Raw genomic sequence first — 23916 nt, forward strand, 5'->3', positions numbered from 1 at the left:
TTAATTTTCATTTTTTGCAGTGGAAACTGATCTGCAAGCCGGAGCCAACCACGGATATGAGGTAATAAAGCAATTAAGTCACATTCCAAGATTTAAACCAAATTAAGATGTATGACGCAGATAAACTGGCTAAACGTGGTGCTGCTTTTGTAAAAGATTTTTTCTATTTCAATTCTACTGTTTCAGTGTAAATCATTCCCAGATGAGGGGGACTGTCCTCATCTTTTGGTTCAATCTTGAATAAAATTTTTGTTCTCAAAAAAAAAGATGTATGAAGAAATTAATTAACAGATACATTGACATAGGTTTTGTTATCTTAAATTAAACATAAGCTCTCTAGTCTCTAACATAATGTTGGTGCTGTTTTCAGCTGCTGTGGGTGATACTTATTGGGTTGGTGTTTGCTCTTATAATTCAGTCATTGGCTGCAAATCTTGGTGTTTGTACTGGTAAGACCCAAAATAGAGCACAATCATAACATTTCAAATGATATTATCTTTTTGTGTCTATTCCACAATTCAGACTTCATTTGCTTGTAATAATTCTTTTTACTATTTATTTACTTGAATTGTGCAGGCAAACACCTTTCAGAAATATGTAAAGCAGAATACCCATTATTTGTGAAGTACTGCTTGTGGCTATTAGCAGAGGCTGCTGTCATAGCTGCAGACATACCTGAAGGTACTAATTTGTTTTCAATTTTCTTGTTTTCTTTTTTCCTTTCAATCAAAAAATGGCATACAATTTGTATTCATAATTAGACTTGTAAATTAACTAATTATATACAAACTTGATACATTGTTGCAGTGATTGGCACGGCCTTTGCGCTTAACATACTCTTCCACATACCAGTATGGGTTGGAGTTCTCCTAACTGGCTGCAGCACTCTCTTGCTTCTTGGCCTCCAGAGATTTGGGGTAATTTTTAACTTTCTATGATTGTTATTTGAAATATGAACAATATAAATTGTCTTAATATCGGTATTAAATTCAATACTGATGTTTTGGGTAGGTGAGGAAGCTGGAACTGCTTAAAGCAATCCTAGTTTTTGTGATGGCTGCATGTTTCTTTGTGGAAATAGCCTATGTCAAACCCTCTGCTTCTGGTGTATTAAAAGGAGTGCTTACACCCAAACTCAGCAATCATGAAGCCACAGGCGATGCTATTGCCCTTTTGGGTGCCCTTGTCATGCCGTACTCATATTCTTTCTCATTCCCTTTAACTTAGTAACATGCTATTATTAACATATTTTAAACTAATTTTTTTTTCTTTTGAAAAAATGCAGGCACAATCTTTTCCTCCACTCTGCTCTAGTGCTGTCTAGAAAAGTACCTACTTCCGTTCGCGGCATCAATGTAAGTCACTCTTCAAACAAAGAAATTTATAGTTCTGCTTGATGTTGGAGGTACTCTACACTTAAAACTCATTTCACCAATCTGGTTGATTTTGTAGCATGCATGTAGGTTCTTTTTCATAGAGAGTGGGTCCGCGCTGTTTGTGGCATTTCTAATCAATGTGGCAATGATTTCTGTGTCCGGCACTGTTTGCTCCGCGACCAACCTTTCTGCAGAAAATACTGATCAATGCAATGACCTTACCCTTAACTCTGCTTCTTTCCTTCTCAAGGTTCTTAATTTTATGAGATGCATGCTATAATTAATCAAATCATGATATCATGTTTAGCTCTAATTAACCAATTCACATGTGATTTTGCATATAGAATGTGTTGGGAAGGTCGAGCTCAACCATTTATGCGATAGCATTGCTAGCCACAGGACAAAGTTCTGCCATCACTGGAACCTATGCAGGGCAATACATCATGCAGGTTATTTAATTAATTTGGAAAATCATCAATCAAACAATTCAATAATATGTAGGGTGTTGCAGTGGGTAATCCACATGTACTGTCAGTGTTAGTGCCTTAGCCGTGCTAATTTCCTGGCATAGTCTTTGGTTTCCTATCTTGTGTTTTGTTTAATTTTCTGTTGTTTTCTTGTTTTTTTATTGTTTTGTTCTCTTTGTATTACGGGTTGGAGTACCCTTGTACTCCAAGTTATAATACAAGTTTGGCTTATCAAAAAAAAACAATTCAATAATAATAACTGATTTGTTTTTTTAATGGTTTACTGAAATAAGGTTTTGTTTGGTTGTTGCTACTGCTATATACAGGGTTTCTTAGACTTGAAGATGAAAAAATGGATTAGGAACTTGGTGACAAGGATCATTGCCATAGCACCTAGTCTTGTTGTTTCTATCATTGGTGGATCTGCTGGTGCTGGTGCTTATCATAATCGCATCGGTTTGTATATTCTAAAATTTGTCATTCTTTAGTGAAGGTGCGAAAAACACTAGAAAGGGGGGGTTTGAATAGAGTTTTTGTATCTCGGGTTAACTTTTGGCCTTTTTCAAAACTCAAAGATAAAAACTAAGTGCTGAATGATAGGAAGTAAAGCACACGAGTATTTTATCCTGGTTCACTTGAGATAAAAGCTCAAGCTAATCCAGTCCACCTGTGAAGGTGATTTCTTCCTTCTTCTGATGAAGGCAATCCACTAAAATCAATGAGTGTTACAACTGCACTTTGCAACCTGCTAAGTGACTAACAGTACACTGATTTTCTCACTAGTATCCTCTTAAGAAGCTGATCTACCGATCCTCTTAAGACTAGCTAAATACTGAATCAGCCTTGATTCAGTCCTCTCAAGATCCGACCAACCTTGGTCTCTTGATGAACTTTACAATATGATGTAAAAGGTTTCGGGTTTACAATGAGTGCTTCTAACAAGCGAATAGTAAACTCAGATGTTTAAGAACAGTGAAGAAATAATGCTAAGAGAATGGTTCGTATATGTTGAATATTTTCAGCACGGTTTCTTTTTTTTCTCTTTCTTCTTCCTTCAGCCTTTATATACTCCAAGGCTTGTGATGTAGCCGTTGCTAGGGTTTTATCCGTTGGAGTGGCAATTCTGTAATATCAGACTGCTAGGCTGTACAAGGTAGGTGGCGGACAGACTGAGACTTGTACGACGTTGTACTGTGATAGCGACCTGTCCTTTCACCAGTTGACTTGAGATGAAGGAGCTTCAGATGAACGTTGATGAAGCTTCTGATCATCGTCAGATAGAAGCTTGGATTCTTCTGACCTTGCAACTTCTGCTACTGAACGAGTTCCTCAGAACTTCTGATCGTCAGAGCTAGAATAGCTTGGGCCTTCAGAACCAACTTCTTGTAAATCTTCAGAACTTGAGTCTTCTGCTTCTGGACCGTTCCACTGGAACATCTGGTCTTCAGAACTTCTGACTTGAGTTCTTCAGATCTTCTTGAGAGCTTCCATCTTCAGAGCTTCTGAGGTATTTGCCACTGTTCAGAACGAACATGGTAGGTTAATGAGCTCTCTTTTTAGTAGCCCTTGGTTCTTCTTCTTCTGAACGAATAGGCTTGGGTCAGATTCAGAACCTGTTTGTCACAACTTAAAAAGACAAACGTTAGGGTACCACAATTGTTCATCATCACAAACCTTAATTGTAATCATCAAAACATAGAGATGCAACCACTGATCAAACCTTGATCTTACAATCTCCCCCTTTTTGATGATGACAAAACAAGTATTTTGATGAACAATTTTTACACAATAAACTGAATACACAGGAAAGGAAGGATCAGAGATTAAACTTATCCTTGTGTAACGGTTTGCAATGCTCTTTCTGAATCTGAGTTAACACCGGATTCTGAGCAAGGGTCTCCCCCTGACTCCCCCTGAATCTATGACTTGATGAATTTGTGAAGAATCTAGATTCGGAGTCTGGTTATGTGATCCGAATTTACGCTTGAATGGATGTATACTCATCAGAAGTGATGGTTCAGAACTTAGCGTATATCACATAATAACATAGAGTTGTCTAGATATAATTGGAATAAGACGTCAGAAGAAAGATTAGTTCAAAATGTATTCCTTATCTGAGACGCTTGACAATATCTATGTGCTATAAGTATTGATACTTGTTCTCCTCTACTGGTTTTAGGTAATATAAAAATTTTTCAAAAACCAATTTACGTACTCCCCCTTTTTGTCATAATCAAAAAGAGTGAAAAACGCAAACAACAATAACAATAACAGAGAAGTGATGCAAATAAGATAGGTTATTATTATTGAATGGAGAAGAAGTACAAGGGATCGAGAGGAAGGAAGAAGACTAAGCCTAGACAAACAGGAAAGCTCGAGAATTCTTCATGGAGAGAAGTTGAAGGTGGAGAGGACGAATGTCCTTATCAATTGAGGCTAACTGAGTAGCCAGGTCCTCCTTGAGGGCAACATTCTCCTGGACAGCCTCTTGATCCGCTTCATGGTGATCTTCCTCGTATTCCAGAAGCATGCAAATGCCCTAGAGCTGAGCTTCGATGTCCTCCTGGCGATTGGTCAGGCAGAGAATCATTCAGAACTTCTTGAAGGTTTTGAAGACAGTGAGTCTGATGAGAAGTGAGTCAACAGGTCAGAAGATGCTCAATCTTCTCAAGAGCTTGAGAGATCTGAGAGGAAGAGAGATTAACACTCCATGGAAAGACTTGGTCAAATACCAAAGTCTTGAGTTCAGAAATTAAGTCGACAGAAGTCATTCTTGAACAAGAAGGAATGAAACAGAGAGATGAGGAAGTGAATTGCGTTGTGATGGAGAAGAAGGATTGCGGAGATTATAAGGAGAAAAGGTAACAGAAAATCATGCATAAAACTTATCAAATCATAAAGACATGTGAGTTACTAAATGGACGGTGCATTGAATCAGATAAGAATAATTAGGCATAGTCAGCATAAAATAAATGCAGTCATAACAATTAAATGTATGCATGATAGAGATGAGGGATTCAAGGCTTGGAGGTGGAAGGAAGATTGTCCATAAGATACTTCATGATGGCTTCCATTTTGCTTGGGGACTCTGCAATCTGCTTGCTTTGCTCAGTCTGAACTTGTCCTTGTTTCTCAACCATCTGAAACAATCTCTGCTGATCATTCTGAATTCTGTCAATTCGAGCAGCAATAACTTCAACTTCTGGAGCTGGATCAGATGTAGGAACTTCTGGAGCTGGATCCGATGTAGGAACTTCTGGAGCCTGAACATGAAGAGCATCTTCAGCCTCGGATGACATTGCAATGTCGACTTGAATTGGCCCTTGCTGCTGAACTTCTTCAGCACCTGCATCTTCCAGAATGACTATACCATCAGTGCTTTCTTCTTCTTCCTCTGCTGAGAGCATCACAGCATCAAGCTGATCATTTGCCTTCTGACCATTTCTCAAATGCAGACCATAGACTATCAACAAGGGAAGCATCAAGCTGATCATCAGTTAACTGATACAGCCAGTTCACCCTTCTGATTGCTTCTGCAGAAAACTCCTGAATGAGTTGAGGAAGACTCTGAGGGAGGAAGGAGGTGGCCAGGGTCAGAACAGGTTAAGGAGTTCTGGCAGCATTGGAGCTCGAAGCATTTGATTCTTCCATGTGCTCAGAAGGAATGGAATCAATCTCATGACCCTTCTCGACGCCTGAGTGATCTGATTCATCCATATGCTCATCTTCAGAGATAGTGTCTGGCCATTGCCTTGAGGTGACAGTCTTCTCAGGTGAAGTGAAACTCAGATCCTGTGAGTTGACTGCTGAGTAGTTAGACAAGGATACATAGGAGGTCTCAGCAGCGTCTGGAATCCGATCTTCAAAATTGGAAGCAATTTGTTGAAGGGGCTTCACATTGAAAGGCGACTCAAGGATCTGGACATCATCATCTTCCTTCTCTTTCTCAGCAGGGATCTCACCAGTTTGGGTTATGAGAAAGGTGTGTGGAGTGGATGCAGGCTTGGGAGAGAATTGTTGAACTAAGGTTTTTAGAGTTGCCTCACTTTGAATAATGCCTTGAATGAAGGAATTGAAAGGAGGTATTGGTTCAGTTGAAATGGATGTGGTTGAAGTGTAAATTGGAGGGGAAGGGATGGCTGTGGTAGCTGTTTGGATGGATGAAGTAGGAGCTTGAGGTGCAGCTTGTGTTTGAGGTTGTGTTTCAGGTTGAGTGGGTGCTGTTTGGGTTAAGGTAGGCATGGAAGTAGATATAGGCAGGGGTTGTTCAGGTATAACTACTAAAGCAGAATCGGAATTAATGCTTTCAGTAATTACCTTACTGGGGCTTCTGATGGGTGAGGTTCTGGTGAGACTTGCAGCCCTTGCTGGATCAGAAGTGCGTTTAGATCTTCTTTCTCTCTGTACTTCTGAAGTTGGTTCAGATGCTTGTTCTGCAACTGTCTTTTTCTGTTGAAGGGGACCTTTCAGAGGCAGCTTTCTTCTTCTTACCAAGTGGACCTCATCAGAATCTGTGGATTCTTCAGCATCTGAAGAGTCTCTTATACCCTGAATCACATTCTGGATGATCTCATGGTCATCCTGCTCATCTTCCTCTTCCTCAAGAATAATTTTGCGTCTCTTAGCTAGAGGCCTGTCTTCATCTTCAGTCTCCTCACTTAAGGAATCTTCCCATGTGTCTTCTGAGCTTTCAGAATCAGACATTTGTTGTTGTTGAGTTGAGGTTCTCTTCAGAGACCTTTCAGAAGATGGTTCCCTGATGATCACATTCTTGGAAGCAGCCTTCTTCTTTGCAGGTTCCTCTATCAGAATTCCTTTGCCCTTAGGATCTGAGGGCTTGCTGCTTGTTGCTCTCCTGGATTTCCTGGTAGCCAGATTAGGAGGACTTTCAGGAAGAGTGTTAACAAATTCTGTAAGGGTGATAGGATCTCCTTGTCTTCTGAGCATCCTTACATATTCCAGAATGCATGCTGGATTGTCCTTCTTGGACCAAATGGAGAAGTCATCAATGGGGTAATTCCTCCGACGAACTTCATCAGAAGTGTCTTCTTTGGGAGTAACTTTGATCTTCTCAATGATCTGCATTTTCTTCAACTTTGTGCCATTGAGGGTATCACCAACTGTCGTGGCCAGATCTTCGTGAAGTTCAAGATCTGATAGAGTCTTAACAAGCTTGTTTTGGACGAAGATGTCTGACAGTAGCCTTCCATACGGAATGTAGGAGATGAATCTCTTGTTCTCACAACCAGTTGTGGTCCTTGATTTCTCAACACACTCCTTCAGATAATTGAAAAGAAGGAATGGCAGACATATAAGCTCACCAGTTGAAATGTAGTACATGATTACCTTCTGAGTTGCATTCAGGTAATCAGTTCCTCCAGTTCTAGAGTGAATGCAGTGCATGAAGATCTTTTGCCAAATCTTCATCTCAGACTTCAAGTCCTTAAAGCTGTACTTGGTTTTCTCGTAAGACCAGTTATCATAGAGCGCCTTGTTGACAACGGTCCTCATTCCAGCAACATTTGCTTCAACATTCTTGATCCTTTTTCCCTCCTGGAACTTCATACCCAGCAGCTTTGCAATAGATTCTTCAGAGATCACAATTTTCTTGCCCAGTACATGGGAGACGACGTAGTAGTCATTGCAAACTGCATTCTTCCAGAACTCGACAACCAATTTGTGATAGATTGGACCAACGAGCCTGTTGAAATACCCAGACCATCCTTGCAACTCGACTTGGTTCCTGATATCAAACCCATGTTGAGCAAGATTATCAAAATCAACTCTCGCTTCGCAACACACATTCAGTTCTTCCACTTTCTTTGCACAGGTGACTACATTTTGTGCATTCAGAATCTTCTGAGCTTCCTCGAATCTTTGCTTCTCCTGATCTTTGGCAGTTTGTGTGGTAGAAGCAGACACATTCGCCTTAGGTTTCCTCGATTTGCCCATGATTTTCAGAGGATGAGGTTTTAGGGTTCAGAGAGAAAGGGGAAATGTTGGAGGGAGAAGTATGAATGAATGCAATGCACACGGGTAGTTTCAAAACCGCAAGTGTAAGTGAGTGGGAGATCGTGTGTGACAGTGCATATAGTGGGTTTAATGGTAACCGTTGACAGTTTTTCTAAGAAATTAAAGGCAAAATCAACGGTTATAAAGTATATAGTCTAAAAATAGCATAGTAGAGGAGAGTAGACATCATCATTATAGCAGATATACCACGCGACACAAGGAACTATGTCACAAATGAAGTGACACGTGTATTGTTGTCTACCACAGAAGTTTAACCAGTGGGTTAAGTGCTTCTGATCGAGTAACTTCAGAAAGAGGTAACATCTGATGACTTCAGAGGTACCATGGTCAGAAGTTCTGAAGAAAACCTTACTCTGGACAAAAATCCATGTTCAGGTTTTCAAGAATAAATAAAAACCTATCTTCTGCTAAGGGCTTAGTAAAAATATCTGCCCACTGATGGTCAGTATCAACATACTCTAGTGATAGAGTGCCCTTCTGAACATGATCACGAATATAATGATATTTTACCTCTATATGCTTTGCTCTTGAGTGTAGAATGGGGTTCTTGTTGAGTGAGATAGCAGCTGTGTTGTCGCAATAAATAGGAATCTTCTTCAGAGACAACCCATAATCTTCTAGATGATTCTTCATCCATATGGTTTGTGTACAACATGTGGAGCTGAGACATATTCTGCTTCAGCAGTTGATAGAGCAATTGTGTTCTGTCTTTTGCTTGACCACGTGACAAGATTAGATCCAAGGAAATGGCAGCTTCCAGAAGTGCTTTTCCTTTCCACTCTATCTCCAGCAAAGTCAGCATCACAAAAACCTGAAAGTGTATACTCTGATGTTTTTCTATACATCAAGCCAAGGTTAGTGGTTCCTTTCAGATATTTGAGGATCCTCTTAACAGCAGTTAAGTGAGTCTCTCTAGGATCTGATTGGAATCTAGCACAGAGATGCACACTAAACAATATATCAGGTCTAGATGCAGTTAAGTAAAGAAGAGAGCCTATCATTCCACGATAGAGCTTCTGACAAACCTTAGAGGAAACTTCCTCTTTCTCAAGAATGCATGTTGGATGCATTGGAGTCTTTGAGATGTTGCAGTCACTCATGTTGAACTTCTTCAGAAGTTCCAGGGTGTATTTCTTCTGATGGATATAGGTGACTCCTGGTCTTTGATCTATTTGAATTCCCAGGAAGTATTTAAGTTCTCCCATCATGCTCATTTCAAATTCAGCCTGCATTAACTTAGAAAATTCCTTGCACAAGGAGGGATTAGCAGAACCAAAAATGATATCATCAACATAAATCTGAACTATAAGAATGTCATTCTTATAGGTTCTGCAGAAGAGAGTATTGTCACCTTTACCCCTTACAAACTCATTCTGTAGAAGAAAGGAGCTGAGCCTTTCGTACCACGCTCTGGGAGCTTGTTTCAATCCATAGAGTGACTTCTTAAGCTTGTAGACATGCTCTGGGTGTTTGTCATCTTCAAATCCAGGAGGTTTCTTGACATACACTTCTTCTGAAGAGCTTGTTTCAATCCATAGAGTGACTTCTTAAGCTTGTAGACATGCTCTGGGTGTTTGTCATCTTCAAATCCAGGAGGTTGCTTGACATACACTTCTTCTGAAATGTAGCCATTGAGGAAGGCACTCTTGACGTCCATATGGTGAAGAATGATGTTGTGATTTACTGAGAAGGAAATCAGTAGCCTTATAGCTTCAAGCCTTGCTACTGGAGCAAAGGTCTCAGTGTAATCAATTCCCTCTTGTTGACTGTAGCCTTGAGCCACCAGTCTTGCCTTGTTTCTTGTTACTTCTCCTCTTTCATTTAGCTTGTTTCTGAACACCCACTTGGTTCCTATGACATGGAAACCTTTAGGTTTAGGCATTAAGGTCCATACATCGTTCTTGGCGAACTGATCTAGCTCTTCTTGCATTGCTTGAATCCAGCCTTTGTCTTCAAGAGCTTCATCAACTGATTTTGGCTCAATGAGAGACACAAATCCCTTCAGACTCAGAAGAGTCTCTTCTGAAGGTTTGAGCATAGACCTGGTTCTGACGGGAGCATCTTTGTTGCCAATGATCAGTTCTTCTGGATGAGAAGCAACTATTCTTTTCTTCTTCTGAAGTTGATCAGAAGTTGTTGGAACATCTTCAGATGCTTCTGCCTCTGAAGCAACATCCTCTGGGCTTTTCATTTGTTGATTTGCTTATGAACAATCAATGCTTAATTCTGCAAATCTTTCAAACAGCTTTGACTTTTCTGAGCCAAGCTTATCATCAAATCTAATTTGAATAGATTCCTCAACAGTTTGATGAATAATATTATAAATTCTAAAACCTTTAGATCTTTCAGAATAACCAAGAAAATAACATTTTAAAGCTTTAGAATCGAATTTACCCAAATGCTCCTTGGTGTTGAGCATGTAGCAGCAGGTTCCAAAAGGATGGAAGGAAGAAATATCCGGTTGCCTTCCTTTGCATAGTTCATAAGGAGTTTTCTCCAGAATTGGTCTAATGGATATTCTGTTCTGGATGTAGCATGCAGTGTTGATTGCTTCTGCCCAGAAGTGCTTGGCCATACTTGATTCTTGCATCATGGTGCGAGCCATCTCCTGAAGAGTTCTATTCTTTCTTTCAACTACTCCATTTTGTTGAGGAGTGCGAGGACAAGAGAAGTTGTGAGAGATTCCTTGAGAATTGAATAAATCTTCAAAAGCTTTGTTCTCAAATTCTCCACCATGGTCACTTCTGACAGTGATCACGGAAGATTGAAACTCCTTCTGAACTTGGGTAATGAAGTTGGTAAACACAGTATGTGTTTCATCTTTGTGCCTTAGGAACTTTACCCATGTCCACCTGCTATAATCATCTACAATGACTAACCCATACTTCTTTCCTCCAATGGATTCAGTTTTCACTGGTCCAAAGAGATCAATGTGAAGTAGCTCAAGGGGCCTTGTTGTAGATACTACATTCTTTGCTTTAAAAGGCTTCTTGGTGAATTTTCCCTTCTGACAAGCTTCACACAGAGCCTCTGATGAGTACTTCAGATGAGACAATCCTCTGACGAGATTTAACTTGCTAAGTTGAGAGATTTTTCTGAGACTTGCATGTCCTAGACGTCTGTGCCAGATCCATTGCTCTTCATTAACTGACATGAGACACTTGACCTTCTGAGATAGCAGTTCAGAGGATCTGATTTTGTAAATATCATTTTTCCTCTTCCCAGAGAACAAAACAGATCCATCTGTTTGACTAACAGCTTTGCATCCAGTTTGATTGAAGATCACATCGTAACCTTTGTCAGCAATTTGGCTTATGGAGAGCAAGTTGTGAAATAATCCTTCCACCAGAAGTACATCATTGATAACTGGAGTTTTTCCATCTCCTATGGAACATTTTCCAATAATTTTTCCCTTCTGGTTTCCTCCAAAGCCAACGTCTCCTCCTGACTTAAGCGGTGTCAGTTCTTGGAATATAGACATTGTGCCCGTCATGTGTCGCGAGCATCCACTGTCCAGGTACCATGACAGGTGTCTTAACTGAGCTGCATAAGATGTCTGCAACAGGAATAATTTTTGTTTTAGGTACCCATATCTTGGGTCCTTTCTTGTTAGTTTTCCCAGAAGTTCTTGGAACTTTGGGTGCAATAGGAGGATAATGCATAGGAACCTGAGTATAGTATCTAGACATGTCAAGTTTGAACTTTCCCTTTGGTTTCACCATCTTTGGATTAACCTTCTCTGGAATGACCGTGCCAGCGGGAACGAAATGCTTATGCAATGGTTCGCGTTTGGGCTCAGATGACTTATCTTCCATGGATTGAAAGTAGCCAAGGCCATTGTTCCCATTTCTGCTCATGCCATAGATCATTGAAGCCATAAGGCTTCTGTCTATGCCCTTTGCAAGGAACTTTTGAAACGCTTTCTCATATTTTGTCTCATACTTAACATCAGATGATGCAAGTTGATCTTCTAGCACATCATTTTTAGCACGAAGAACAACATTGTCATTAACAAGAATATAGTTTTCATCCATGAGTTCAGAGACTGACTTCTCATGAACTTCTATAGAACTGGTTTTAGCAGCATATTTCTTTTTGAGTTCTTTATGCTTATTTAGCAGAATATCATGTTTCTTCATTATTTCAGATAAGGCAGTTCTTAGCTCAGATAGAGAAAAGTTAGAGAATACCTCATCATCATCCTCAGAGTCTGAATCATCTTCTGAAGCTCCAGCACCTTTGCTAGTGGTAGCCATTAGAGCCTCCACAGCTTCATCTTCTTCTGACTCAGCTTCATCAGAATCAGTTGCATCAAAGGTTATGAGAGCTTTCTTCTTGAAGACTTTTCTTGGTCTCTTATCCTTCTTGAGCTTGGGACAGTCACTCTTGTAGTGCCCAGATTCCTTGCACTCGAAGCAAGTGACTTCCTTTCCAGATGACTTCTTCTGACCAGATGAAGATTCATATCTTCCTGAACTTTTCTTTGGTCCTTTGCCCTTGATATTTATGTTCTTCCAGAGTTTGCTTAACCTCTTTGTGAAAAGAGACAGCTCTTCATCATCAGACGCATCTGATAGCTCTTCAGATGAATTTTCCTCTTCTGCCTGATAGGCTTTTGCTTTGTCAGACTTTGACTTAAGAGCAATGGACTTGTCTTTCTTCTGAGGCTTGTCTCCTTTGAGTTCAATCTCATGGCTTCTGAGATGACTCACGAGCTCTTCTAACTTCAGAGAGTTCAAATTTCTGGAGAGTTTCAGTGCAGTGACAAAAGCTCTCCACTCCTTAGGCAAACTTCTGATAATCTTCTTGACATGATCACCAGTAGAGTAGCCCTTGTTTAGCACTCTGATTCCAGCAATCAGAGTTTGAAATCTTGAGTACATCTCCTCAACGGTTTCACCAGATTCCATCTTAAACTGCTCATATTGTTGTATGAGAGCAAGAGCCTTGGTTTCCTTGACCTCTTCATTTCCTTCATGCGTCATGACCAAGGAGTCAAAGATGGATTTAGCAGTTTCTTTGTCAGAGATCTTCTCATACTCAATATATGATATTGAGCTGAATAGCATGGACTTCGCCTTGTGATGATCCTTGAAACGCTTCTTCTGAGCGTCAGTCATTTCAGAATGAGGGATCTTCACACCTGAAGCATCTACTGGATCAGTATAGCCTTCAATGACCATATCCCAGAGATCTGGGTCAGTACCAAGGAAATAACATTCTATTCTATCTATCCAGTACTCAAACTTTTCACCATCAAAGATTGGTGCTCTGAGTTGATTGTTGTTGTTGTTGTTGTCAGCGGAAGTATTGGCTTGGGCCATTGTTTGTTTTTCACACAAGGTTCTGGATCACTGAACACTGTTAGGTGTTAAAATCAGAACCGGAGCTCTGATGCCAATTGAAGGTGCGAAAAACACTAGAAAGGGGGGGTTTGAATAGAGTTTTTGTATCTCGGGTTAACTTTTGGCCTTTTTCAAAACTCAAAGATAAAAACTAAGTGCTGAATGATAGGAAGTAAAGCACACGAGTATTTTATCCTGGTTCACTTGAGATAAAAGCTCAAGCTAATCCAGTCCACCTGTGAAGGTGATTTCTTCCTTCTTCTGATGAAGGCAATCCACTAAAATCAATGAGTGTTACAACTGCACTTTGCAACCTGCTAAGTGACTAACAGTACACTGATTTTCTCACTAGTATCCTCTTAAGAAGCTGATCTACCGATCCTCTTAAGACTAGCTAAATACTGAATCAGCCTTGATTCAGTCCTCTCAAGATCCGACCAACCTTGGTCTCTTGATGAACTTTACAATATGATGTAAAAGGTTTCGGGTTTACAATGAGTGCTTCTAACAAGCGAATAGTAAACTCAGATGTTTAAGAACAGTGAAGAAATAATGCTAAGAGAATGGTTCGTATATGTTGAATATTTTCAGCACGGTTTCTTTTTTTTCTCTTTCTTCTTCCTTCAGCCTTTATATACTCCAAGGCTTGTGATGTAGCCGTTGCTAGGGTTTTATCCGTTGGAGTGGCAATTCTGTAATATCAGACTGCTAGGCTGTACAAGGTAGGTGGCGGACAGACTGAGACTTGTACGACGTTGTACTGTGATAGCGACCTGTCCTTTCACCAGTTGACTTGAGATGAAGGAGCTTCAGATGAACGTTGATGAAGCTTCTGATCATCGTCAGATAGAAGCTTGGATTCTTCTGACCTTGCAACTTCTGCTACTGAACGAGTTCCTCAGAACTTCTGATCGTCAGAGCTAGAATAGCTTGGGCCTTCAGAACCAACTTCTTGTAAATCTTCAGAACTTGAGTCTTCTGCTTCTGGACCGTTCCACTGGAACATCTGGTCTTCAGAACTTCTGACTTGAGTTCTTTAGATCTTCTTGAGAGCTTCCATCTTCAGAGCTTCTGAGGTATTTGCCACTGTTCAGAACGAACATGGTAGGTTAATGAGCTCTCTTTTTAGTAGCCCTTGGTTCTTCTTCTTCTGAACGAATAGGCTTGGGTCAGATTCAGAACCTGTTTGTCACAACTTAAAAAGACAAACGTTAGGGTACCACAATTGTTCATCATCACAAACCTTAATTGTAATCATCAAAACATAGAGATGCAACCACTGATCAAACCTTGATCTTACATTTAGTCCATGTGAGTGTCTGTACACATTGAACCATGCATACTAATAAAAATTGTTTTGCAGATGATACTTTCTTTTGAGCTTCCATTCTCTTTAATTCCACTGCTTAAGTTTAGCAGTAGCAGTATCAAGATGGGACCTCACAAGAACTCTTTGATTGTATGTTGTCCTCTTAATTTCTTAATCTAGATTTTTACTATAACTAACAATGATAGATTTTTATCCCACTCATATCCATCTAGTCATTACAACTTGATTAGGGAGTGATCAAGCTACCCGCTGACGAGGGGTAGGAGAGAGGGGATCTGGACGCGTGGAAGGACTCCTGAGTTGGTAAGGTCCCGGGAGGGGCTCCTGCAAGACTCTTCGATGCTGAAGTCAGTAAGAGAAGTAGTGAGTATGGTGAGAGTAGTGAGAATACGTTACATTTCAATGGAAGAAGTGCTCCTCTTATATAGTGGAGGTGAAATTAGGGTTGGAGCCATGCAACGTCATGCATGGCTCGTACGCAGGGTAAAGCCCGCCGTTGGATTACCTGCGGTAGCTGCAGTGGAACAGTGATCCAACGGCTTGGGGTTTCTACGGATCTGCACCAGCCAACCTACTCCCTAGGGTGGTTGGCCTAGGTCAACCCCTATTAGGTGGACTCTAGGTCTTGTCCTTACCTTAGGTGGTAGGTCCCATAAGCCGGACGCTCCCAGGTTCCCTAGATCGTCCCCCAACAGGGACGTTCTGTGGGGTCCGTGGTTGTCCAGGGTGCCCTGTCCATCTTTGGCCAGGGTTCCCGGAACAGTAGTCCCCTAGCCCTGGTCCGCTGCTCTAGCGGGACGAGGGTTAATATGTCCTGTGCTCGGGGCGTTACGGAGGTTCTCGGGATCTAAGGATCAAAGATTTAAGCCTTTATTCGTTATTCATTAAGTGTGGGGAGGCCGTTAGGCCGATACATTTAGTGCTCTTAGAGGGGGGGGGGGGGGTTACTCGCATGGCGTTGTAGCGGAGGTGAGTGGCTCTTAGGTCTCTGTCGAGATTCCTCCTCGCAGCTAGGAGGGGGGCCAGCTCGGCTTTGATCTCCCCAGCCGCTCCCTGCTCTTCCCCTTCACGCTCCGCGGCGGACACCTCAAGTCCCCAAATTAGCATGTTAATCTCCGAGCGGCGCCGGTGTAGCTCCCACATCTCTTCCGCCAGTTCCAAGAAGGTCAGCAGCCCCGCCTTCAGTTGGGGATCGGGCCCCTCAGCCAAAAGCTTGCTGATTAGGGATCTAATCCTATCGGAGGTGGTGGCCTGCGTCTGGAAAGAGTAGTACAGGTTGCAGTCCAGAACCTCAGCCCTGAGTGCCTTTAGGTAAGCTTCTGTGGGGGTCATTTTCGTTTGAGGGTAGTGTGTGGTATGCAAGAGGGAGCTGCTGTTATTTATACCCAAAACGTTCCTGGGAGATAACGCCCATTAGTCTTTTCCCAGGAGTTTCTTCAGGGAATCGAAGAGGGCATTAAATGAGGTGGCCGTTGGTCAAGGCCTATCTTCCCGAGGTTGTATTTACGGTTACGACCGACGAGAGACGATCCCGACCGTGGCACGCATGGTGTTCGGGCGACCGGGTTCATCACCGAGTAGGTCACTCCGGTGGGTCACCGTTCTGCCGTTCGAATTCGAAAAGCTGCAAAGACGCGGGGATAAGGAACAGTGTGAGACTCTGGGGCCCAGTGCATTTAATGCACCTGGTTCTTGAGGGGGTACGTGTCGCTTCCGGGCGGGTCGCGTCGTTTCGTGACCTCTCACCCACGTGCTTTTGGAAGCGTGCGTCGCTTCGTCGTCGGTGCTTCTATTCTGACGTGGCAGAGGTTGATTCGACGGCTCTCTTGGGTTTCCCCAAGCGTCATGATTAGGGAAACCAGGGTTGATGGAACGTCGCGTCTTCCCCCCTAGTTTTCTATAAAAGAGGAAGAGGAGGATTCATTTGCACTTTTCGCAACCTTGAATCCTCAGAGAACTCTCCCCATTTCTTCCGTCAGTTGCCGGCGTTTCACGGTGGTCTGTAGGATCACGCGCTTACCACTACGCCAAAACCAATTGGTGTTTGTGAGGGCGCAACGTTATTTCTTATAGCGTAGCAGACAGCGCCCCGTTTCGAATGCTACCTGCAGGCAGGATGCTGGCCCACCTGGACCCAACAATGCCCCCCCAGCACCTGCCAGCCAAACTAGCTGCACAGCATGCCTTCCGTGGGATTCGAACACGGGACCTGGCTCTGATACCACTTGTAGGATCACGCGCTTACCACTACGCCAAAACCAATTGGTGTTAGTGAGGGCGCAACGTTATTTCTTATAGCGTAGCAGACAGCGCCCCGTTTCGAATGCTACCTGCAGGCAGGATGCTGGCCCACCTGGACCCAACATGGTCATCCTTTTCGTGCGGTGGTCGTCCGTAAGCTCCTTCTGCTTTTCCTTGTAAGTCCTCGTCTCTCTTGTCTTTCCTTTTAAGTTTCTCATTTTTTTTTTTACGTATAACAGGTGGCTTGCCCAGGTAGTCCTGGGAGAGTTTCTCCTCCCTTTGTGGCCCTCCTTTGCGGTGGGGAAGAATCTTTTCAGAGGGTCATCGCCGCCGCACGATTGTGCTACCCTGCCTAGGGCAAAGAAGGACTCCGGATGAGTCCTTCTTTGAGCCGATTCAAACAAGTTAGGTGTTGATACGGTGTTCTCCCTTGTGCAGGTGTCGTCATGGTGAGGCCTACTAAAGGGAAGAAGGGTAAGGCTGCGGATGAGGCCCCGAGGGGGGCTTCAGCCTCTAGGCCCTGGTGTAACACCCCGATTTCCAGGTGTCACTTTAGTAACCAAAAATAAACTTTACGCGGAAAACAGGTAATTTTTTTCGATTGATTCCTTTTTAAATAAAGCGATAAGGAAATAAAGACATAACCCCAACAACTAAACTAACCGATATACAAATATATACACATGTACAGCCTCAGCTGCACTCTCATGTCACGCGCACTCGCAGTAACTCCAAAGAAGTGTGCCCGTAGGCAAATATATACAGACCCAGAAGTTTGAGTGAGAAAGTTTATAATTACAACCCACTAGGAGAAAGTCGGCCTCAAAACGGCCTAAGCAAAACCCCTACAGTCCGACTAACTCACTGTGATCCCTCAATAAGAGAACCACACGAAAAGCCATGTGTCGGGAACCTACCCTGTCCCAAAAGTAAAACGAATCAGAGCTCTACACCAAATATGACGCCTGCCTAAACCTACCCTCCCATAACTGCTCACATAACCGAGTCCACAGCGAACTGAAGACGGCAAGTTGAGGCTCAGCTCCATGCGTCGTAGAACTCCTTTCGTCAGACGTCCACGCTCGTCAGTCCGGTCCTCCATGACCCTTCCCCGGTACGTCGCTCGACGACCCACAAGATAGATCACCCAAGCGGTGGGGCAGCACGATCCACAAGCTCATACCTGATCCCCCCCGAGGGAGAGACCATCGAAAACCAGTCGGCCATCGACATCTGGCAGCAGGCCGACCGCCCAAACACAAACATACAAACAAAGCCAAGGCGCTAGGGTCAACTCACAAAAATAAGTAGATATACACTCAACATGTGATATGGGGTATAGATATATGTTGATATATATATATATATATATATATATATATATATATATATAAACAATCCTAGCATGTTATGGCTCTAACAATGCTTCAATAAATCAAACAACACACAATTCCAGTCAGAATGAATGTATGCGTGAAATGCACAATATGATCCGGATTTGTGACGCGTTCCCGTTCGCCACAAGTGAAGCATTCCCGTTCTTCACTATGGATGAACCATTCCCGTTATTCATCCTGGATGAACCATTCCCGTTATTCATCCTTGGTGAACCATTCCCGTTATTCACCGTATGATGAACCATTCCCGTTATTCATCATATATGCATTGGTGAACCGTTCCCGTTATTCACCATGAGATGCACAGGTGAACCATTCCCGTTATTCACCTGATTGATGCAATATGGTTAGCCAAACATCGAATCGTCCTCACCACATAAGTGTTTAGCTCACAACCCAAACTCAAAACAAACCCATGAGTTAGTGTCGGTCAATACAACACAACTCGGAGTAAGTGTCGGTCAATACAACACAACTCCAACAACAGAATACACAAGGGTCTAGTGTCGGTCAATACAACACAGCCCAACAACACTCCCAAGAGTACTAGAGTACTCGGTGACCTTCAATCATCACCATAGCTCACCTTAGTGGCTTTCCCAATTCCAAAACTCTCCAAACCCACAACAAAGTCGACTTTTCCCCGTCTTTCGCAAATATTTTCCCCTTTAGTTTCTCCTATGATTATTCGTTAACAAAAATAATTTCAATTCACATTAGTCAGGTTATGAGTTTATTTCTCAAAGTCTAGGTTTCCCAAGTCTTTAGTTTTCAAAGCTCTATCGTTCTAAGTTTTCAAAGATCCCCCACCCAAAATACATTTCCCGGGGAAAGTCTAAGAATTCCAACATATGGCTAAGTCTCAAACCCCACATTTGGACTTGCCTAGGGTTGTTCATCCAACCCGAAATATCAAAGATCACCAGATCAATGAATCTCCACTCCGAAATTGCGTCAGAACGAACAATCCAACCAAAGCACAACACCACAAGTTATGGAAAAACATCATAACATCAACTCATCATCATAAACAACATCAGATAAAGCATAAGTCGAAGTTATCGACGCTTATCATGAAATCATAGCTAATACAGTAAGTTTCCCTAACCTCGAGCTGCTCCAGCCTCGCAATCAAAGGTTCCTTCACTCAAATGCTTTGAAGCTCCTAAAGTTCCTTCAACTGAACCTCGGAGAAAACAAAGCAGAATCCAAACAAAATCGATTAGTTCGATCGCAATACAACACATAAACGATAGACAAAGCATTAAAGCTTCAGAATACGACAATCGGGTACGAAAAGACAAGTTTTCGAAAACGAAAACTCCCCCCCTAAAGGAATAGCTCTCGACCATTAAGGAAAAAGAGCTCCGACTCTTTTTCTTCGATCAAATCTGTTTACAAGGTAGTTTTAGGGTAAAACTAAGGCAAAGAGACTGTCGGAGCAATTTTCGGACAATCGGATCAAAATACGGCCGTTCAGGGGCGTTTTGGTCCAAAATAAAAGCTCAAAACCTCAAAGTTATCAGTTCGGAAAACAAATTTGACAGCATTGATCCTAACGACATCCGTGACAACAAGTCCTAAAGGCACGAAGTCAGATTACGACTTTTCGACAATAAAGTTTCGAAATGTGCGACAAAAGGGTTTTGAAACAGTTTTTCAGATCCTGGACAGCTCGATCACAATCGGCGATTACTGACAAAGGTTTTAGACTCTTGGGCACGTAAGGAAGATAACCCAAGCAAGAAATCAGAGAAAACAGACAGTTTTACAAAAAGCTCAAAACTGTGAGCACAGAAACGACTACAGAAACGTAGTAGAAACAGTAATCAGAGGTAAGAATCAAGCTAGTTACCTCGATACCTTGAAGTAGAGACGAACTGCGCGTAGATCGGTCGAGTTTCGGCGAAAATCTCCTCTCCCTCTCTTCTCCCTAACTCACGGCCCTCTTTGGTGAAAATGAAGATATTTTTGTTTTTTCGACTATTTATAGGCAGGTGAAATCGCGGGAAAATAAAAATTTCGCGATTCCGATTTTTGCAGCACATTCACCGACAGATGGTGGGTGGATCCGATTCTAGCGACAGATTTCCAGAACTCAAAACAAATCTCTGACATTTAGGAAAAACGATATCTAAAATCCCAAAAGCGGTGTAAGTTAATCTGTCCCGAAAAACTACTTTTTGCTGTGATGCTCAAACGAAAAAACTTCCTTCTGAAGAAAGATTGGAAACGTCGAAACAAATCTGGCAACACGGACGGAAACTTCGTTAGAAGTCCCGAATAGAAAAAGTCTTCATCCATCGCACGAATCTAGGGTTTCGAAGCAAAGAAATTAGCGTCATCGGACTTTCGAAAAGTGAATACTATCATGCGTACAGTCCAGGGTTCCGAAATGAAACGCTGGTCGAAGGAAAAATAAAGAGAATCTTTAAATTTTCCAAGGATTCGAAATCTCACTCAAAACGTTGCTCTAAAGCGAAATTAGCCTATTCTGGACACGCTCGCCATAAATCAGGTGTGCAGACAACTCGCACTAATTCCTACAGTGACTCCGCAACATTCCTCAAGCAATTCCTGAACTTTCTTCTTCATTAATCTTTCTCAAATATCAAACTCATGTCACGCTTACACTGATTCTACGCGTGAGTCGGAAATTAACTTGTTCAGCAAATCCAGGTCTTACACCCGGGCAGAGGTGCCCAAGAGTAAGAGGATCGATCGGGATAAATTCCCTCATCTGGAGGGGGATGACGCCGCGTATGACAAATGGTGCCGCACCATCCTTGGTCTCCAGTCGGAGTACGCCAACGAGGACGAGGGTTACTTTTGGAGTCAGCGCTTCATGTCGCAGACTCAGGTCGGCCCCGGACACATGGCGTACTCGCCGGGCAAGTTGGAGCGGTTGCCCCATACATCGCCGTTCGGGGTGTACATGCATATTTACACCGTGTAGAAAGTGAAGGTGAGGATGTCGTTCACGGATTTCCAGTGCGATGTTCTTCGTCATATGGCGGTCGCGCCGTCGCAGCTTCACCCTGGCGCTCGGGGCTTCGTGCGTGCTTACGAGGTGGCCTGCGTCCTGTTCGGTCGGAACCCGTCGATCCCCCTATTTTTCCATCTGTTCGAGGTGGCCCATACTCAAGGGCACGGTGGGTATGGAATTATGACTCTGAGGTCGGGGAAGGATCTCCAGATTTTCCACCCGTTCGCTGAGTCCTACCGGGATTTCAAAGATCAATTCTTTCGGGTGGCGCCTACTACTCCGCCTCCTTACTGGTGGTTTGAGAAGGCGCCGAGTGGGGCTAGCCGTCCTCGGTTCTCGTTGACTTGGAATGCCAAGCACTATGACGTGAAACTGAGTGCTTTTGGTTTTGCAGCCGGGGCCTTGTCGGAGGTAGACTTGGCATTCAAGAACCTCCTGGTGGCCGCGATACGGAAGGAAGTGAGGGGTAACCCACCCAAGGAGTTTTGTATTCGGCCGCTGCGTTGCTACGAGCTTTGCACTTTTAGCGTTCGGAAGAACGCGTGCCTGTTGTGCGCGAGAGGTAAGGTGTCATTATCATTATGTCTAAAGTAATACGTGTCCCTTTGCTTGACTAACTTTCTTCTTGTCACTCCTATGCAGGTGCTAAGATGGAGATTAACGCTGCTTTGGTCGCCGCACTACAAGTACCCGTTGACGAGGTCGAGACCGACAGTGAGGGGGAACAGGGCGAGGTCCCTCGAGACGAGGGAGATGGACTTGGCGACCAGGGGCAGCCGGTAACCGGGACCAACTCCGTTGGGGGCGGTCAGGGTGCCCCGACCCATGAAGAAGAAACAACTGATCTAGGGTCGGGGCCCCAGGGTGGTCGGGTGAGTCCGGAACGTCAGCCGGAGGGTTCCCTTGAGGGGGATAAGGGTCGCTCAGAGTGCCAGGTTAAGAGAAAGCGTCGCTCCTCGGGTGGAGAGAGTCGTTCTCCTGAACGAGTGACCCCGATCGCCCAAGTGCGTATGCCGAGGTCAATTTCCATGTGGAGTCGCGAGGCGGTGGACACGGAGGAGCATAACGACCAGGTCGATGCTTTGGTGTACAATGAGCTCAACCAGTCGTTCTTGGGCCAGAAGGAACCCTTCAACCTCTTGAACTATGCTCTGAAAGCAGTGCATCAGACTGCCTCCGTCATTCGTCATGTGCAGCAGGGGGCAGTGCTCGACGTGGAAGAAGTCAAGGAGCAGGCGAGCGAAGCCGAGCGCAAGTTTGCTAAGGCGGAGAAGGAGTTGGCCGAGTCCCAGAAGGAGGTCCAAGAGCTGACTGCTGCCAAGGTGAAACTGCAAGGGGAAGTGCATGACGTGACGGCCAAGGCCAGGCAGTTTGCGGAGAAGTTGGAGATGAGCGAGAAGGACAACGACTGACTGCGCAACCGGGCAGAGAAAGCTGAGCAGGCACTGAAAGACGAGAAGGCTGCTCGAGAGGAATAACTCAAGGAGATGGAGGCCCTGAAGAAAAGGAATGCTGAGCTCAAGAAGAAAGTTGCCGATCTGGGGGCTGAGAGAAAGAAGATGAGGTCGAATCTGAAGGAGATACACAAGGCTTCCTTTGACAATGCTTTGGCCCAGCTTGAGGTGGTCCATCCGGGACTGGACGTGGGTCCTCTTCATTATAGGAAGGTTGTGTTGGGGGGAAAGATCGGTACGCTGGACGACCAGAAGCAGTTTACTCCAACCTTCCCGGACGAGCCAGCTCCTTGAAGTTGCTGCTTTTAATCGTAGTTTGAACATGTTTAGTGATTGTCCCGTGTTTGTATAAACTTGCGGGTTTTTTTTTATTTTTCGTTACGTGTTTGTAAAGACTCGCTGTTTTTATTTTTCGTCCCGTGGTTGTAAGAAATTGTCTGCTTGCTATTTTGAATTTAGTGTTGTGTTCTTATTTCTTTACTTTGTTTGTCCGAACGGAGGGGGGGGGGGCGGCGGGTCTTGGTACCCTATGGGTCTTTAATTATTTTGCGCCCGGCGGGTCTTGGTGCCCTGTGGGTCTTAAATTATTTTGCGCCCGGCGGGTGTTGGTGCCCTGTGGGTCTTAATGCCCGGAGGGTCTTTAATTATTTCGTGCCCGGTGGGTCTTGGTGCCCTATGGGTCTTAATGCCCGGAGGGTCTTTTAATTCCTTAGTCGCTTGTCGATACGATCGCATGTCTTGTCGGTCTCAATAACCCAAACTCAAAATAACAAACTACTACATTTCTGCGCTTTTAGAGTTCGCGGTCCTAGCCGCGTACAAATTCGAACAAGATGGGAGTGTACCCTTGATTGAAAAAGACTGAGTTAAAGGAAAATGTAAAGACAGATAGTGGGTGTTGGGTCGGTAGTGCCCTAGCTTTAGTATCTCCTCAGATTGGTTGCATTCCAGGTACGTGGGATCTCTTTTCCTGCTAGAGTCTCCAGCTTGTACGCTCCCGTGCCGGTTGCTTCGGTCACCCTATAAGGGCCTTCCCAGTTGGCAGATAGCTTTCAAAGCTCGGTCGAGCGTGCTCCGATGCTGGCATTCCGGAGAACCAAGTCCCCCGGGGTAAAGGAGCGGAGAACTACTTTCTTGTTGTAGCGAACAGCCGCATGTTGCTTTGCGATCAGCTCTCTGCAGTTGGCGACCGCTCTTCTTTCAGCCAGGAGGTCAAGATCCTCCTCTATGAGCTGGTCGAATCCAGCCGTTCGAGCGCTTGGTTCCCCTATTTCGGCCGGGATCACT

The 23916-nt window shown here is 43.6% G+C and overlaps 1 protein-coding gene across 1 annotated transcript in view; it reads left to right on the plus strand.

The window, feature by feature from the left end:
- Window positions 1-23916, plus strand: part of LOC130742374 (metal transporter Nramp7.2-like) — a 35523-nt gene that overhangs the window by 168 nt on the left and 11439 nt on the right. The window contains 11 exon segments of the mRNA XM_057594476.1: window positions 21-61; window positions 371-449; window positions 577-681; window positions 808-917; window positions 1012-1193; window positions 1286-1355; window positions 1453-1626; window positions 1721-1825; window positions 2170-2279; window positions 2281-2299; window positions 14585-14680. Coding sequence (XP_057450459.1) covers window positions 21-61; window positions 371-449; window positions 577-681; window positions 808-917; window positions 1012-1193; window positions 1286-1355; window positions 1453-1626; window positions 1721-1825; window positions 2170-2279; window positions 2281-2299; window positions 14585-14680 — 1091 coding nt within the window.

This window comes from Lotus japonicus, chromosome 1, assembly GCF_012489685.1.
Source record: "Lotus japonicus ecotype B-129 chromosome 1, LjGifu_v1.2".
NCBI classification, from domain to species: Eukaryota; Viridiplantae; Streptophyta; class Magnoliopsida; order Fabales; family Fabaceae; genus Lotus; species Lotus japonicus.